Consider the following 19,827-nt stretch of genomic DNA (forward strand, 5'->3'; position numbering starts at 1 on the left):
AGTAGTTTGGGTACCAGAACTATTCCGGGGCCCAGACACGCTCTCGCTCATATGACACGCTAGCTCCAGCTTTCGGAGCGTGATGATGTACAGAATCTATGTCCTACGTATAATGCCATTGACTTTTTATCTAACGTTTGATCATTCGTCTTATTTAAAAAATTATACAATTACCATTTATTTAATTGTGACTCGATTTATCATCAAATGTTCTTTAAGCATGATATAAATACTTTCATATTTGCACGAAAATTATGAATAAAACGAATGGTCAAATGTTCATCGAAAAGTCAACGGTGTCATACATTAAAATACGGAGGGAGTATTAAGCTGCTAAACGAAGGGGATCCTAGATGTCTTGTCCGGGGTCCCCAGGTCTATGTAAGCTGAAACAGACCCCTCTGAGATCAGCGAAGCTTACAAGAAATACATCTTAACTAGTATGGTGGCCCACACAGATTGCGCAGCTAGCATCATTATATTTTCTCTCATATAATAGCATATATGTTTTCTCATTATATTATTAAAATTGTCGACGTTTGATATCTCGACTACGGTATTTGGACAGTATGGGGATCGTTGGTGCTAGGATATACGCGAGACTAAGGTAAAAAAGATGGAGACAGGGATTTTTATACAGGTTCGGGCCCCTGAGTGGTCGGGTAATAACCCTACATCCTGTTGGCCGAAGCCGGTATTACTCTTATTCACCATAATCACAGCAGTACAATATGTGGGCAGCCTATCTAACAGTTGTCGACATGTCGGTCTGAAGGTCTGACTCGTAATCGACAACAGGGCAGTCTTCCTCCTCGAATCCGTGCCCGGCGAGATCAGAGATAGCGCTTTCGTATCTCCTGACGGTATCCGGAGACACCGTAGGGGAATAGCCATGCCTATCCCTGAAGTCGATATCCGGCGGCGTGTCTTGGCGTATGTTGGCTTGTATGTTGTGGCTTCTTGTGGGTGTATGTTGATTGTCATGAGTGTCTTCCATGGTCTCCTCTCATGGTGGTTGTTGATCGTGTTGATCGCCTCATCATGGTTAGTGTGTGCCCCCCTGTCCTCCTAGGGGGGCTTGTATTTATACCCATAGGTGTTCCCTTGTCCAAGTAGAACTAAGAAAACCAATATGGATACAATCCGAGTAGTCCTTGTCATTTCCATGTAGAACTCTGGTTGTCTTTCCTTATCAGAACTCCTCCTATATCCGAAGGTTGTTTCCGTATAGGACATGGTATGTGGTGAGTCCTCCCGAGATTTAGTCAACTACTATTAGGTATGTGGTATCCATAACTATGACAGTAGCCCCCGACTTCAATGCAAATGAACGAATTCATATTCTCAACCGCGCGCAGACATTAGAGTAACTGTTATCGAGCTCATGTGACCGTTCTCGGTGAGTTTAGAGATAACGTTTAGACTTCCTTTGTCAGCCTCGTGCGGGCACCTAAAGGGTTTGTCTGAGTCAATCTCTGATGTCAACCAAGGAAGTACATAACGTACGACTAAGTCTCCCGTCTTGCTGTAATCGAGAATTTGGATTGAAGTCAAGAAATTTTATCTCGGCGGGTACACCATTTCTTCATTCCGTATTCCTTGTCGAGACCCAGCAACCGTTCTCGAGCGATCGAGAAGGCGTAGAGTCTGCGACGGAGCCTTGTCAACATTGGTTGTACTCGCCTTAGTCGATCTCGGTGTAGAACCATAGAGACATGGAGTATTCCACAATGTCGAATAGAATTTTCCTGAAATCAATACTCAGAAAAGAATATCAAATAGAAATAGCCCCCGAGCGAATGCTCAAAGGGTGACATGTTATAATATGTATGGTAAATTGAAAATGAATTAAATTTACCGACCAATGTTTTGTGTAAGAATGTCTTCTCAGTTTACGACTTTGGTCAATCGTTTGAGTTGTACACTCTCCCTAGCCCCCAGCCTTGTCGTCGGAGAATCGTTCTCGGAGGAGAAGGCTCTTGGACCCTTGATCTGCCTTGGTTGAATAAGCACTGATCCTAGCCCCCAGCCGTGAAGTTGGAAAAGTCAATTTCCGATTACACGGCTTGGTTAATACGCACGGTGAGAACTCTTACACGGCCATATCTTACATGGTCTTTCGTCTCTGAAGGATCCGACAAGGCCTTATCGGCTCTAGGCGTCCCTAGCCGAAGATCCCTTAGGTTCCTCGGAGGCCTTGTCAAGACGGCGTAAAGGGACAGCAGGATAGGTTTCAACGCTAGGTGTCGTCGTGGTAAGGGATCTCTGGGTAAAACACATGGCGATATTGTGTACCTTCTACCAACTCTGTTGAAGTAGAGGTAGTAGGAGAAATCGCTACACCGCTGGTCGAGGACCAGGTAGTAGTTGTAACTCGACCACTTAAAGTGGAAATAGTGGGAGAAACGCTACATCGCTGGTCGAGGACCACGCAGTAGGCGTAACTCGACCACTCAAAGTGGAAGTAGTCGGAGAAACGCTACATCGCTGGTCGAGGACCAGGCAGTAGCCGTGACTCGACCACTGAAAGTGGAAGTAGTCGGAGGAACGCTACATCGCTGGTCGAGGACCAGACAGTACTCGACCACTGAAAGTAGAAGTAGTCGGAGGAACGCTACATCGCTGGTCGAGGACCAGGCAGTAGCCGTAACTCGACCACTGAAAGTGGAAGTAGTCGGAGAAACGCTACATCGCTGGTCGAGGACCAGGCAGTAGCCGTAACGCGACCACTGAAAGTGGAAGTAGTCGGAGGAACGCTACATCGCTGGTCGAGGACCAGGCAGTAGCTGTAACTCGACCACTGAAAGTGGAAGTAGTCGGAGTAACGCTACATCGCTGATCGAGGACCAGACAGTAGCCGTAACTCGACCACTGAAAGTGGAAGTAGCCGTAACTCGACCACTTGAAGCAAATGTACGAGAGATCACTACGAACAACTGGTTGAGAACCGGTGAGTAGGTGTCCCTCGATCACTTGGAGTCGTGGTACGAGGACCGCTACGCTGCCGTAGTCATACCTTGACCATCTGAAGTAAAGGTGCGAGAGATTGCTACGTACTGGTGCGAGAACCAGTGAGCGAGCAGAATTATCTCTCGAACACCGATGGAAGGTGCGGTGCGAGAGATTGCTGCGTCCTGGCGCGAGAATCAATGAGCGAGCAGAATTATCCCTCGAACACCGATGGAAGGTGCGGTGCGAGAGATTGCTGCGTCCTGGTGCGAGAACCAGTGAGCGAGCAGAATTATCCCTCAAACACCGATGGAAGGTGCAGTGCGAGAGATTGCTGCGTACTGGTGCGAGAACCAGTAAGCGAGCAGAATTATCCCTCGAACACCAATGGAAGGTGCGGTGCGAGAGATTGCTGCGTCCTGGTGCGAGAACCAGTGAGCGAGCAGAATTATCCCTCGAACACCGATGGAAGGTGCGGTGCGAGAGATTGCTGCGTACTGGTGCGAGAACCAGTGAGCGAGCAGAATTATCCCTTGAACACCGATGGAAGTTGCGGTGTGAGAGATTGCTGCGTACTGGTGCGAGAACCAGTGAGCGAGCGGACTCTCGAACACCAATGAATGTTGCGGTGTAAGAGATTGCTACGTACTGGTGCGAGAACCAGTGAGCGGAATTATCTCTCGAACACCAATGGAAGTTGCGGTGTGAGAGATTGCTGCGTACTGGTGCGAGAACCAGTGAGCGAACAGAATTATCTCTCGAACACCGATGGAAGTGCTAGAGTTGGTTTATTGCAAGTGGATCTCATGTGGCCAGCATGACTCACGTACCCAACTTATAGCATACCCGGATGTCCGTTCGCAATCATGTCGGGTGATCAAGCCGACGACGTTCGCGAGGAGTTATCCGTTAATAACCTTTTCTCGAGTAGTCCAGCCATGGCCAGTGCTATGAGATAGGTCGTCGGTCTTTGTTGGTAGGTTGGGTGCGATAACTCCGCATCTGTCAAGAATGTTCTCGATAATGGAGTGTACTCGACCAAAACCTACTCGAGTGCTCAATTGTTCCTGAAAAATATATTCTAGAAGGCAAGATATATAGCAGAGAATATCGAATATGTATTCGAAAAACTGTATGGATCTTCTAGTATTATCAGGTACTATGTAAACCGTAAACAAGCATGATTTATACAGAAGAGAACAGAGCGAGCCCCCAGCGTTAGACCGTAGTTGGCCTATCGTCGGGAGTACTCGCACAACGGATATTGTATAAGAAACATGCTCTAGGTAAACATAATAAATTGTAGATCTGACAACGCTGTATGATCTGAATTGGTACGATAAATTGCAGATAAAATTTTGCGTACCATTGTAGATACATGCCGGATGTATCTACGAAATTAGTAGATCAACTTGAAAAACCAATCTACCAATTACCCTGATTAGGCTTGGTAGTCGGTCTGGATTGTTTTCCTGACGCATAAGACAAGCATGTATGGGTGGCCCACTGACATACGTACATACGTACCTAAGGCAAAATAGCCTTCGGTACATTGTACGTGTTACTGTATGTGCATGGGTCCCACGGTATGCATGTATTATATACGTGTAGAGATGTAGATGGCAATGCAGTCAGCTGGCTGCTTGGTTGGCAGGTCGAACGACGTGTAATTGACTCCGATATGATGTAAGCCGATGTATCCGATGGTGATAATTCGTCGAACTTTTTAGCGGTGGATGTTGGTTCAGAGGTAGTCGATCCGGGCAAGGCCTCACGGTTGACAACTTTGAACCGATACCCTCCACGGTGATGACGTCTTGAAGGTTGGTCGATCTCGAGAGATTGAGTTGTTGACGACGAAGGTTCCGATCTCGTCGGGAGACATACTCTGGTCGGGACATACTCCCCACAGCGAAGTCGTCGAGTAGCTTGTTGTCGGAGAATCTGTCTTTTGAACACATCTCGTCGAAATCCTAGAGCACCAAAATTCCCCTACCTGGCGCGCCACTATCGACGTTTGATGTCTCGACTATGGTATTTGGACAGTATGGGGATCGTTGGTGCTAGGATATACGCGAGACTGAGGTAAAAAAGATGGAGACATGGATTTTTATACAGATTCGGGCCCCTGAGTGGTTAGGTAATAACGCTACATCCTGTTGGCCGGAGCCGGTATTACTCTTATTCACCATAATCACACCAGTACTATATGTGGGCAGCCTATCTAACAGTTGTCGACATGTCGATCTGAAGGTCTGACTCGTAGTCGACAACAGGGTAGTCTTCCTCCTCGAATCCATGCCCGGCGATATCAGAGATAGCGCTTTCGTATCTCCTGACGGTATCTGGAGACACCGTAGGGGAATAGCCATGCCTATCCCTGAAGTCGATATCCGGCAGCGTGTCTTGGCGTATGTTGGCTTGTATGTTGTAGCTTCTGGTGGGTGTATGTTGATTGTCATGGGTGTCTTCCATGGTCTCCTCTCATGGTGGTTGTTGATCGTGTTGATCGCCTCATCATGGTTAGTGTGTGTCCCCTTGTCCTCCTAGGGGGGCTTGTATTTATACCCATAGGTGTCCCCTTGTCCAAGTAGAACTAGGGAAACCAATATGGATACAATCCGAGTAGTCCTTGTCGTTTCCATGTAGAACTCTGGTTGTCTTTCCTTATCAGAACTCCTCCTATATCCGAAGGTTGTTTTCGTATAGGACATGGTATGTGGTGAGTCCTCCCGAGATTTAGTCAACTACTATTAGGTATGTGTTATCCATAACTATGACAAAAATATATTACAATGACAACATAATTTTAAATTTTGCAATAACTTTACGAAACTACTAATGTGTAATATTCATATTGTATTTTATATACATGTTAGTTATTAATTATTTTTAATATCAAAATTTAGTTATTTGTAAATTATATATATTCCTATATGTACTCTGGACTCATCTTTTAATATTTCTTTTTTTAATTCTGAATTTTTATTATTTCTAATTGTATTTCTATGTGGACTCTAAACTCATCTTTCCACATTCTTTAATTTTTAATTTCAAATTTCAGTTACTTCTAAATTGTATTCCTATATTGACTTTAAACTCTTCTTCCCATGTTTTTCTTAATTTCAAATTTTAGTTATTTGTAACTTGTATTTTTATACGAACTCTAAACACTACTTTTAATTTTATTATGTTTATTCTGAATTTTAGTTAGTTTTAAATTCCTATATGGACTCTATACTCTACTTCTAATATTCCTTATTTTTTTAATTCCGAATTTATATTTTTTTCTTAATTGTATTTCTATATGGACTCTATACTCCACTTCTAATATTCCTTATTTTTAGTTCCAAATTTTAGTTATTTCATAATTGTATTTCTATATGGACTCTAGTCTCCTCTTCTAATATTCCTTATTTTTTAATTCCGAATTTCAACTATTTCTAAATTGTATTTCTATATGGACTCTAGTCTCCTCTTCTAATATTCCTTATTTTTAATTTCGAATTTCTATTATTTTCTAATTGTATTTCTATATAGACTCTATACTTCTACTTCTAATATTCCTTATTTTTAATTCCGAATTTCAGTTATTTCCTAATTGTATTTCTATATGGACTCTAGTCTCCTCTTCTAATATTCCCTATTTTTTAATTCCGAATTTCAGCTATTTCTAAATTGTATTTCTATATGGACTCTAGTCTCCTATTCTAATATTCCCTATTTTTTAATTCCGAATTTCAGTTATTTCTAAATTGTATTTCTATATGGACTCTGCCTTTTCTTTTTCTCCGATTAATGTGAGAATTTCTAGACCATGAGAGCGAACGTGGAGGCTCATTTTTCTATTCCTTTAATAATATAATAGATAATAGTAGGAAAAGATAGATTTAGGTCCGGTCTGTTCTTGACCCTGGGGCCACTTCTGTTCATATGTGAACCACCCCTCTTGATTAAACATGAGTGTTGAAACATATAAAATCTACAATGACTCAAAACTCTAGGCACAAGGAACCTCGATTTCCTTGTAACCTTATCAGCAAAGGTTTGCCTCAGACCCGGTCCTATCCTAGGTCCCGGGCTCATCTTTGTCCTTGTAAATCCTAGGATCCTCAGTAAGAGGAGCGTAGAGACTTACAAGATATATATCTTAGGAACATAAACAAAGGTAGGCCTCGGACCTGGTCCTGTCCTGGGTCCCGGGCTCACCTTTATCTTTGTAAGTCGTACGATCCTCAGTAAGACAAGCGTAAAGACTTACAAGATGTTTATCTTAAGAATATAAAGAAAATGTTGGCCTCGGACCGGGTCCTGTCTTGGGTCCGGGGCTCACCTTTGTCTTTGTAAGTCCTACGATCTTTAGTAAGAGGAGCGTAGAGATTTACATGGTATATATCTTAAGAATATAAACAGAGGTTGGCCTCGGACCGTGTCCTGTTCTAGGTCCCGGGCCCACCTTTGTCCTTATAAATCCTATGATCCTCAGTGAGAGGAGCGTAGAGACTTACAACATTTATATCTTAAGAATGTAAACTGAGGTTGACCTCGGACTTGGCCCTGTCCTGGGTCCTGGATTCACCTTAGTCCTCGTAAGATCTACGATCCTTAGTAGGAGCAGCGTAGAAACATATAAGATATACATCTGGAACACAAGTAGAGGTTGGCGTCGGACCTGGACCTGTCATGGAACCCGGGCTCAACTCTGCCCATATATAAGTCCTACGATCCTTGATGAGAAGAGCGTAAAGATATATAAGATCTACCTCTTATTTATCTATTCATCAAAGACATCTTCGAGAAGCTCATCTCAACATAACATAACTACCTTTTTAGGGACGCGGGGGCACGGCGTGCCCCAGGCTGGTTGGGATGACGAGCGTGTTTTACACCCAGCTGTAAAGCACCGCTCTCCGCCATAAATGAAACAGGTTTATGGAGGGAACCCCCGCCAATCTAGAGTTGAAAAGACGTGGATAGGACGCTAGCGCAGAGTCATTAAGACCGGTGGCGTCTTGGACACACGTCGCGCATGCCCAGAGACACCTGATTCAGCCAAACGGCCAAAATTGGAATCGTGGCGCCATTTCGGCAGGCTGGGTACGGTCTTGCCAGGCCCAGCACTCGCCACGCGGTGAGCATGCTGGCACACCTAGCTGTCCCGAGTGTGAGCCGGGTGCATTGTAATCATGATTTTTAGGTAGGTTTCTCGGGGATTTTTGGAGGGAACCAACCATTATTGACAAGACGATGGAATGACAAGGCCAAAAAGATGTAGACATGCAGCACTGTGAGCCCCTCCTTATACTATAAAAGGAAAGAGACATGCTACGTTGGAAGGGTTCCTTGTTTCTAGCTTGAAAAGGCAAAGTTTGTATTTCTCCAGATCCAAATACCAACAAAGAAACAAGAGTAAGATATTACACCTCCAGGTAACCTGAACCTTTATAAAATCTCTTGTGTTCATTTGCTTGGCGGGGAGCTTAGGCCCCGTAAATTGTCTTCTTGATCGTCGTGTGTAGCTAACCCCTTGGTCGGATCTTCATTTTCGGGGAGGGGTCTGCACTTCCCCACTGCTAGAGAATCGCCTATCCGACAAGGTCTATTTTAAATTCTTCTGAAACTTGTTGGTTAGGTGCCCATGAACAGAGATCGAAGATGTAACTTACTTCACTATCTTAAAAAAAAAGAACTATTCTCCTATAACAGTAGAGACACAAATGACTCTTAACCATTGATGCACTAAATAATTTCTTGTTACCATTCTTTCCTCCTTTTTCACCCATGCAATATATAAGCCATATTTCCCTTTCCTCTTTTTTTCACGTCACTAAATTTAACGAAGAGAGCATGGTATTAAACACTTTTATACATTTCCTAATTTCCTAATGAGTGTGTTCGTGTATACGACGTCTTCTATGTAATTAAAAACGAGAATGATTGATACATTGGGTTTTGACACAATCGTACAAACTATGGGGTACGTTTAGTTGGCGAAAAAAAAATTTACCTCACATGTCACATCAGATATACGGACACATATTTGAAATATTAAACGTCGTCTAATAACAAAACAAATTACAGATTCCGTCAGAAAACTACGGGACGAATTTATTAAGTCTAATTAATCCGTTATTAGCAAATGTTTATGGTAGCAACACATTGTCAAATCATGGCGCAATTAGATTTAATAGATTTGTCTCGTAATTTCCTGGCGAAATGTGTAATTATTTTTTTTCTAAATTTAATACTCCATACATATTTCTAAACATTTGATGTGACAACGTGAAAAATTTTGTTTGGTAACTAAACAGGCCCTGAATATGGATACACTTGACTTGTCTAGGCAGAGACGTGGAGTGTTTGTTGACTTCAAAACCAGTTTTTAATATACTTCTTGTTTTTTTTTTGCTTTTACTAAATATATGCCCGTGTATTGCACGGCCAATACTATTAGGTGGATTGGTTGAATTTACGATTTATGCTTAAAGAGGTGATTTTCTAGACTAATCGTTTTTGTCCGATAATTCTTTTTTTCTTCGAACTAACTGTTTTTATATTTGTTTTTCTCCGATTATTTTTTTTATCATCTACATATTTGTCGAAAAATTTTCTTTTCAAAATTTGAGAGATATAATTATAACACAATCATGATGTAATTATACTATAACTTACATACAACATGTACGTAACTTTCAAAAACTTCTCCGTAATATGCTATTTCGGTGAAATCGAGGTTGTGGGAATGAATTATCTCATATATATATGCGCGCAGTGACTTTTTTCTTCTTCATTTGCACAAATCTTTAAATAAATATTCTAACAGTTCAAAATTATATATATGTGAAAGTTACATGCAAGTTACAGTGTAGTTACATGCTAATTGTGTAATTACACTAATTATATCTGTCAAATTTTTTATCAATAAATATATAGTAAAATTGATTTTTTTTTCTTAGGAGAATAGGCACTACGCTTGAAGGGAGAGGAGAAGAATGACTTTTGCTTTTAAGTAGTAGAAATATACAACGTTGTTCGAGCTAAAATAAAAGAAAAAAAAGAACATGTACATTGCTGTGTTCTGACTTGAAGAGAAATTAAAAAAACCATTGGCTACGCTCAGGTGCAGGCGTTCGATAGCAGCTAGGTCCCCGAGGTAGGCAAATGGCAAGGCAATTTTTCATGCGGACTTTTGGAGTGCCTAGCTAGGTCTCGTGGAGTTTCCAACTTTTCTTTGAAATTCAATTTTTTTGTCATATTAAATTTTTCTACACACAAACTTATAACTTTTCTGTCACATCGTTTTAATTTTTTTAAACTTCTAATTTTAACGTGGAGCTAAACACAGCCCTAAGTTCCAAGTTCCAACCTCATAAGTTCCATCTACCACCAATATCTAGCATCAGATCTCCAGAGAGGGAGAGAGACAGGGATAGAGGTAGGGGAGAGACAGAGAGAGAGGGGCCGGGGGATCGAGTGGTCAACATGGATGCTCCGGTACTTAGTTCTTCGCTTGCCCTTGGTGCCATGAGTCCCCTGCTCGGTAAGCTCGATGAACTCCTTGCTAGTACGGAGCACACGGCACCGAGCATCCAGCAAATCAGAGCCAATCTTGGCATCACAAGCACACGCCTGGTCGAGCTCTCCATGTTGCAAGATCCTCCCCTCGTGGCCAAGTACTGGATGAAGGATGCGCGCGAGCTGTCCTATGACATGGAGGACTGCCTCGACCTCGACCAGGTCGCCGGCGGCGGCGAGGAGGCGGATTGGATCGATCGCATCGCTGGGTTCAGATCTCGCGTGGAGGAGGCCAATAGACGGTACGAGAGGTACAATCTTGATTCCATCCTTGGCTCCTCCACAAACATTCCAATCGACCACCGCCTTAAGCCGGCCGTCGGGAAGCCGGCGATGGAGCATGTTGGTATGGAAGGGCCGATGGATGAGCTCCGCCGGTGGCTGACCGACGAGGCGCAGGAGCTCAAGGTGGTATCTATCGTCGGCGTTGGAGGGGTGGGTAAGAGCACGTTTGCGCAGAAACTATGGCGGAAACTTGGTGGACAATTCGATTGCCGGGCTTTTGTGCACACGGCCAAGAAGCCTGACATGAGGAGGATTTTGAGGAGCATACTCTCTCAAGTTCGTCCGCGACAACAGCCCGAGGTTTGTGAGGTGCATAACCTCTTAGAAGATCTCAGAAAACATCTACTAGATAAGAGGTAATCTTGATTCGCTACGTTTTACTGAAAAAGAAAGGGACCATTCACCATCAAACAACCGCATGCATTTTCCTTAAGTTTCAGGTGATTCTTAATTGCTGGATTTGATTTTAGGATCAATTTAATGAGCTTTTCTTGTCATTTTTGTTCAACAATGTTCTTTTCATTATTGCAAAAATATAAGTAAATAGTCCACCTAAAATCGTTCTTAAAAACCAAGCTTCAAAAATCAAAATTGCTTTGGCTTCTAAGAGAAGTTGAGCCATGCACAGCTGGCCATGTTGGTCCATGTGTTGAAGGATAATTTCTATTGAAGTCTTAAGAAAAAAAAAACTGTAACCATTCATCATCTACGTCTGCAGTTATCTGAACTTGGTTTCTGCCTAAAAAGCCTGTACCTGTATTGCTCCATTCTATTTTCTCTTTTGCTATTTACCTGACAAGACTTGTTATTGTGTTCAAAATTATTTCTCAGGTACTTCATTATAGTGGAAGATTTATGGGATACATCAGTATGGGATGTTGTTAGCCGTGCTTTTCCAAAGGGTAATTGTGGTAGCAGAATAGTAACAACGACAAAATTTGAGGAAGTTGCTCTGACTTCTTGTGGTTATCACTCTAAGTACGTATTTAAGATAAAACCTCTTAGTGAGGATCTCTCGAAGGAATTGATTGTCAGAAGAGTTTTTGTATCCGGCAAAGGATGTCCTCAACAATGCAGTGCCATTTTAGATGAGATTACAAACAAATGTGGCGGTTTACCACTAGCTCTAAACATCATCGCCAGTCTTCTATCTTGCCAACATGAAGTATTAGAGCACTGGAAACATGCAAGGGATTTTTTATGCAACAGTTTGAGGACAAATCCAACTTTTGATGAGATTCTGAAACAAGTAGTAAACCTTTGCTACAATAGTCTTCCCCATTGTTTGAAGACATGTCTACTTTATTTTAGCATATATCCAGAGAATTACACAGTTATGAAGGAAGATTTGGTGAAGCAGTGGGCAGCTGAAGGTTTTCTCTGTGCAACAAAAGGAGAAGAAATTATGGCAGTTGCAGTGAGCTGTTTTGACAGGCTTGTCAATTTAGGATTGATTCAACCTATTGATATCAATTATAATGATAAGGTGGTGCACTATGCAGTGAATAACATGGTACTTGATATTATTACTTATAAGTCCATAGAAGAAAATTTTATCACTGTAATGGATAAGGATTGTTATCAGATGAGTATAGAACTTTCTGACAAGGTTCGCCGACTGTCGCTCCACTTTGGCAGTGCAACATATGCAACTATACCAGCAGGTATTGGACTATCCCAAGTTCGATCACTTACCTTTATTGGTTTGTTCAATTGCCTGCCTTCCATTGTGAAATTTAAGCTTGTCCGAGTTGTGATCCTTCATTTTTTGGGTGATCATGGAAACTTGAGTTTGAATCTCAGAAAACTAGGTGAACTGTCTCAGTTGAAGTATCTGCAGATAAAATGTAATGTCACCGTGGAGCTACCATATCAGATGCAAGGGCTAAAACATTTGGAAGCATTGGAAATAAGAGCAAGAACAGTGTCTATTCCATCGGACATTTTTCATCTGCCGATGTTGTTTCATCTCCTCCTTCGAGCCGACAGAAATCTGTCCCCGCGGATTGCTAAATCTTTTTGTCTGGAACCTAATCCTTCAGGGAAGATCAGTTCCTTGGATAACCTGAACGTCCTGTCGTCACCTCCCATCTTTCTTCAGACATTTGAAGTGTTGCCACCTATTGGCGTCTATTCAAGACTTCCTGAGTGGATCCAACAACTCCGCAAACTCCGCATTCTGAAAATTGCGATCAGACAATTGATGAGGAATGATATTGATATTCTTTCAGGATTGCCTGTGCTCACTGCTGTCTCGCTGCATATTCGGCAATCCATGGAAGAAATCATTGTCTTCCACCGCGAGTCATTCCCAGCTCTCGACTGTTTGAAGCTATCATGTAGTGTACTGTACCTCACTTTTCAGGAAGAAGCAATGCCGAATCTTCGGAGGCTGAAGCTAGGATTCAATGCTCACAGAAGAGAGTTCTTTTACGTCAATATGCTTTCTGGCATTGAGCACCTGAAAACCCTGCAGGAGGTAGTAGGACAAATTGGTTTAGGCTTTGGTGCAGGGGAATCGGAGTGGGCAGCTGCAGAGTATGCATTCAAGAACGCCTTTAGCAGGCATTCAAACTTAACAAGCTTCAATATACGAAGAGTTGGTGGTGTTGATGAAGAGTAAGGGTCTTTTTCTTTTCTCTAATAGAACATTCAGTAATAGAGAAATAATTATTTCCTGTTCCTACTTCTTTTTTCAACCTATAGAAATAATTATTTCCTGTTCATACTTCTTTTTTCAACCTATTAAAAGGTAGAGATATTACTGAATGCGTTTAAATCCGATCTGGCGTGCAAAATACATAGTATAAAGTTTACGGTGGTCCCTACTGGTAGTAGTACTCTATTATTAATATTATCATCAGCAAAAATAATCTTAATAGTTGATTTATAATTTCTACTGTTAATAGAAAATTTTATTTTGCAACCAATAGTTGAGGCGATAGCATAGATAGATATGATGTATTAGATTATAAAATATGAACGATCTAAATTGATTCTATTAACATTCTTATTATTATTGCTTACTGTGAATTAGTGGGGTCCTACCTCTCACTTTCTTTCGTTTTTCACAATTACTCATTTTTCTTAGCATTGTTTTCGGTGTTGATGACATTTCTTCTTCCTTCTCATAATTAATTTTTTTTCTTATAAATTGTGTTGACATTGCATTCCCTTAATATAGGCGCTCTGGTGAGGAGTTGTTGCTGACAAGCACCTTGTGAGTAATCTAGCTTCTGTCTGCTAGTTCATTTATGAATTCTACAACTACTTGGTCACATAATCTAGAGAGCATTTCCACTGCTTGAGGGAGCTGAAATTTTACTAGCCGCATGCCCGCATCTACTCTAAGGATCAATAATCTCTAGCTCCCTCAAGCAGGGTCACAATATATATCTATGTTCTTATGTTCTGCGTTTGAGCAATATCTCGTGCAACACAATTGCTTACTCAACCTTTCTTTAATTTTTAACACATTATTATCTATTAAACATCCAAGTCCAACATTCATCTGCATGTACTGCAAAGTTGAACAACTAAGGCATAGTTCTGAATAGCTTAAGGGCTTACCTACTCCCTCATTTTTAGCGAGCATGTTTTCAGGCCGCTAAACAGTACATCTATCTATCTATTATATACTAAATGTCCATTAATCTTCCTACAAACGCTTCTAAACCGCCACGTGGTGTTCCTATAAACGCTCTTAGGTTGCCACGTGGCATTTATAATCTCACCGTCGATTTTCATTTAAATTGGTGAACCCATTATCTAGACCATTAGGTTAGATCTCTTTGCTTCCTCTTGATATCATATCATGTGTATACGAGTGAACTGTTTATACCAGAAAATCCTAGTTACCTACGCACAATGGAAAAAGAAGGAAAAATCTGACGTACGTACGCACAGTTGAAAAAAAAAACTTTTGGTACTGTTCATTTAAAAAAACGTACGTATGTACGATAGAAAACTATTAAAAGGTACTGTTTACTTTAAAAAAAATACGGACTTATATATGCAAGTAAAAAAGAAAAGCTATAAGATCAGAAAAATATATGTACGTGGGTAGAAAAAATAGATGGTTTTTAAAATAGTGTTTTCTATTGTAGAAAAACAAAATTTATTCATCCACAAATATGGTAAAAAATGTAGAATAAAAAATACATGATGTAAACATATATGATTTCAGTTGCACTACAGTAAAAAATATATGTTTTTAGCACACAGGCATTCTTCTTATTGGTGAGGCTTTAAAAAGTCGATCTAACAATATATCACTTTCTATTTTATTAAGGAATGCCTGTGAAGTGGTACAGGATGACATAATACATAGTCACTTTCTTTTTATAATTTTTCATATATGTTTGAATGACATGCAAAGGATAATAAATAGAACTTAGAAGAATATACATTTTACGAGTGAAGTAGAAAACATACGTCATAAATTCTAATTGTCCAAATAGATAAAAGAAATGAACGCATGATTTAAAAGTAAAAATTATGATGATCTAAAATATATATGATTTAAAAGTAAAAATTATGATGATCTAAAATATATTGTTACAAATAAATATACATAATTTAGAAGGTTGTGGTTATTTAAAATTTATTGTTGCAAATATTTTCATAAAGAGAAAAAGGGAGAAAAAGTAATCAAGAGGATAAACTTCCTACAAACGCTTCTAATCCATCACATAGTACCCTATAAACGCTTCTAAACCTCTATGTGGCGCTCTAGTTAATCATAGAAATTATAAGAAAAAAAAACATCCGAACATCTCACGTCGTCATGCCACTACCGGACAATATACATGCATGTAGATACGTAGGTATTCCACCTTAAGAAAAAATGTATGTATTTACGGTACATACACGCGTCGGGTCCTACATCCTTTTTTTTTTCTTCTCATTTAGATTAGATGGAAAACCAAACTAATAATCAAAAAACATATTAACTATGCTTTAAGTTGTAAAAATATATGCTATTTTGAATTGTATTCAAATTAGGCGCATGTCATCGAAACAAAAAATGAATTGCCCGTGCATCTGCACTGACTTCCTTCCTAGTTTACTTATAAAAGTTTCTTTAAAAAATCAAATAAATTAATCTTTTAATTTTGTAATAGTTAATACTCAAATAGTGATACACTAATGTCTTGCCCCGTTTCACGTGCAAGTGAAAAGCTCTAGCCAACTTGGTATTTATTAATTTTTATTTTATAATTTACTAAATCGTGGAAATATTATAAGCCAACTTGGTATTTATTAATTTTTATTTTATAATTTACTAAATCATGGAAATATTATAATTGAGATTTCAAACTGAGCACTACTTGGCATTACTATATTTGAATTTTACAATTATTAATTCGCTGAAAAACTAATTGATACTGAGACTATGTATTTCAAAATTTATTAATTTACTGTTCCCTCTGGTTTCATAATTCTTGACGTTTTAGACAAGGTTATGGTCAAACTTTAGAACTTTGGCTATCAATAAGTCTCAAAATATTAAGTTTGGAGATAATAGAATAACATGTATAAATTGGTCTTAAAAGGTACTATAATAAAAGTAAGTATTTATTTATTTATTGCATATATTATAATAGAAAATTATAGTTAAGATATGTTTTGAAAACCATATTATTGTTCAAAACATCAACAATTATGGAACCTAAGGGAGTACTAAATTTTATTAATTCCTAAATTTAGATTTATTAAATAAAGATAATGATTTAATTCGAACTCCAAATGGAGTATAAATAATTTGGTACGTATTAATTCAGATTTTGAATTATGAAATCATCAAAAAATAAAGTAAAGACTCTAAAGCCAATTACAACTAAATAGCATTTATTTATTTTGAATTCAGTAATTGTTGTGTGGTGAATATTTTGGCCATAGAATATAAGGATGCATATGATTTTATTTATATTAATGTGAGAATTGCTTACTTCTTCTCTTAATGAAGGAAATGCTAGGTAATTTCTCGTCTACTCATTCATTATGTGACAAAACCAATGAACATGCAACCAATAAGTACTAAAATGACTTCTTGAGTTTCGATAAAAAAAATTAATATAGCACATAGTGCCTACAAATAGGACTTAGACTTTTGGAAAACCAAAGAATGAAATAGGACTTAGACTTTTGGAAGGAGGGAGTAAAAAAAATGTATGGAGTAGGATAATAATAATGTGGACACTTCTATATGAGAGCTTCAAATTAGTATGAAGAAAGATTTCTGATACAATAACAAGATTATTAATTTCTATGGTATTATGGAACGTTGAGAGTGGCCTTGTATATGCAAGAACTATAAATCCTCAAGAAGATCCTAGAGTCTTAGACCAATCGTAAGTCAAATGCGAGATTTAATTTTGCAGAAATCTTGAAGAGTTGTTTGGATCCCAAGAGAAGTGAAATGTTTGTCTGACAAGTTAGCAAGAGAAGCTAGAAGTCATCAGATGGACTCTCCTGTTTATGACTGTCAAATTATAACACATATAGCTTATCCTGGAAGCTCATGCTATTCCTCGGCTGAAAGACTGTTTCAGTGAAACTAATTGCACAATAAACCAATTTTTAACCTTAAATTTGGAGCTGATTTTGGGATTTTTTTTATCGAAGTTTATTTTTCAACCTTTGCTTTTAGATCGCTAAGAACATGTATATAAAAATTTTATTCACAAATTACTTTTCGTTTGCAAATGTCATTTGCCATTTGGGTTATACACTTAAGTCAACTATAAAATAATTGACTCGGTTATCTAAAGATGAATTAAGTGCAAAGCCTTATTAATTACCTCTCTTTTATTGTCTCCTGTAAAGTTTTATTTATATCGTGCTTTAACTTTTGATTGAAGATTAATTTCTTGATGCTTTGCAGTAACTGGGAACCCCAAATTTTGGATCAGACAGAAAGCTCTTCACTTTCCTTGTCTGCTCCAGGAGTAAGTAGCCTTGAAAAGTTCATATTTACTAAAACAGAATTTAGTCAGTTCCCGGGATGTGTAGATGTGTCGGATCAGAAAGAAAACTCTTCACTTTCATTGTCCTTGGGAGTAAGAAACCCTGGAAAGTGCGCAGTTGATACAGAATCCAGTCAGTTCCCAGGATGTATAGATGTGTCGGATCAGAAAGAAAACTCTTCACTTTCATTGTCCTTGGGAGTAAGAAACCCTGGAAAGTGCGTAGTTGATACAGAATCCAGTCAGTTCCCAGGATGTATAGATGTGTCGGATCAGAAAGAAAACTCTTCACTTTCATTGTCCTTGGGAGTAAGAAACCCTGGAAAGTGCGCAGTTGATACAGAATCCAGTCAGTTCCCAGGATGTATAGATGTGTCGGATCAGAAAGAAAACTCTTCACTTTCATTGTCCTTGGGAGTAAGAAACCCTGGAAAGTGCGCAGTTGATACAGAATCCAGTCAGTTCCCAGGATGTATAGATGTGTCGGATCAGACGGAAAGCTCTTCACTTTCGTTGTTATTGGGAGTAAGAAACCCCGGAAAGTGCGTAGTTGATACAGAATCCAACCAGTTCCCAGGATGTATAGATGTGTCGGATCAGAAAGAAAGCTCTTCACTTTCGTTGTTATTGGGAGTAAGAAACCCTGAAAAGTGCGCAGTTGATGCAGAATCCAGTCAGTTTCCAAGATGTGTAGATGGGTCGGATCAGAAGGAAAGCTCCTCGCATTCCCTGTGCGCTTCGGTAGTAAGCGATGCTTCAGAAATGCTCGCAGCTAACACTGTAAAATCCAGTGGTGGAAGTGTGGCGGGTGCAAGTGGTAGCGGGAAATGCAAGAAACAAGGCTGCGAGGAGAAAGCCGGAGGAAAAACCATCTTCTGCAGGGCCCATGGCGGAGGCAAGAGGTGCTACTATCCTGGCTGTACAAAGAGCGCCGAAGAGCACACAGACTTCTGCTTAGCTCATATTAGTCGCCGCTGCATGCACGAGGGTTGTTTCCGGTTTGCACGCCGGAAAACTGACTTCTGCAGCAAGCATGGAGGCGGCAAAAAGGGTGAGACTGAGACCCATAAGAAGTCGTCCAGGAGTGCAGAATCTCGCTCTGGAGCCACCATCACTCACGTGAGTTCAGGTAAAAATTGCAAGTCTCCAGGATGCACAGGAACCGCAGACGGAGTCACCATGCTCTGCGAGAAGCATCGCATGAAAATGGCCTGCTCATTTCCAGGCTGCACCAAGATGGCATGGGGGCCGAGTGCACACTGTGTACGCCACGGAGCCGGCAAGAGATGTAAGTTTCTGGGCTGCACCAAGAGCACAAGGCGAAGCACCGATTTCTGCAAGACGCACGGTGGATCAGGAGGTGCAGATGATACTCTGTGCTCATGGCGAGGAGGGGAATCAAGCGTTGGTGGTGGCGAGGACAAGTGTGATAGAATTGCTCGGGGAAGGTCTGGTCTATGTGCAGCTCACAGCGCTCTTGTCCTGGACGACCGTGCTTCCTGCGATGGCACAATAGCCCCAGCAGCCGCCCAGCTGGTCCAGGCAGATGAACTCATCAAACCCGATGTGATAGAACACCCTGCCGTGGAGGCAGGTCGCGATGACAAAGCTGATGGTGGTGTTGGAGGATCAGGATCAGCAGCGGCTGTGGCTGACCAAAGACTAGATTTGAATGCCGAGGCGATTATTACACAACATTTCTTTGTTTGAGGGGAAAAAAAAACAGGAAAGCTAGTCCTGTGTTGATTTATTTGTTGTAAGCGCCAATGTAGTTCATTACTTAGTACTGCTGGTAATTAATTCATGTACTTTTGTATATATAAGAGAGTAGTGCAATTGGGACTGGGGGCGGTTGGGTTGAAAGTAAAAATTCTGAGTAATAACTAACCTAGGAGCACAATAGAGCCTAAATCATCAAATGAGATCACTAAATATTTGGCATACGCATCTTTCTTGTATTATGCTTCTGCAGTTGTGGTTGAAGTTTTTTTTTTTTTTAGGTAAAAGCAGGAGCTCTGCCTATTTCATAAAAGGAGAAGAGAGGGAAACC

General features: G+C 40.2%; 1 protein-coding gene across 1 annotated transcript; it reads left to right on the top strand.

Moving 5' to 3' along the window:
* The first annotated feature begins 10,374 nt into the window (after window positions 1-10,374).
* LOC4350105 (disease resistance protein RGA5-like) lies at window positions 10,375-19,720 on the top strand. Its single transcript, XM_066305624.1, has 4 exons — window positions 10,375-11,165; window positions 11,641-13,428; window positions 13,994-14,029; window positions 17,696-19,720. The coding sequence occupies exons 1-4, from the start codon at window positions 10,432-10,434 to the stop codon at window positions 19,485-19,487; spliced, it is 4,350 nt and encodes a 1,449-aa protein (XP_066161721.1). The 5' UTR covers window positions 10,375-10,431; the 3' UTR covers window positions 19,488-19,720.
* Window positions 19,721-19,827: the final 107 nt, after the last annotated feature.

The sequence above is a fragment of the Oryza sativa genome, chromosome 11 (assembly GCF_034140825.1).
Source record: "Oryza sativa Japonica Group chromosome 11, ASM3414082v1".
Classification (NCBI taxonomy): domain Eukaryota; kingdom Viridiplantae; phylum Streptophyta; class Magnoliopsida; order Poales; family Poaceae; genus Oryza; species Oryza sativa.

Bases quoted from the DNA above. Each gene is read 5' to 3' on its own strand.
- LOC4350105 (XM_066305624.1), top strand. From the start codon at position 10,432: ATGGATGCTCCGGTACTTAGTTCTTCGCTTGCCCTTGGTGCCATGAGT. The intron at 11,166-11,640 runs GTAATCTTGATT...ATTATTTCTCAG, and splicing joins AAACATCTACTAGATAAGAG to GTACTTCATTATAGTGGAAG. The intron at 13,429-13,993 runs GTAAGGGTCTTT...CCCTTAATATAG, and splicing joins GTTGGTGGTGTTGATGAAGA to GCGCTCTGGTGAGGAGTTGT.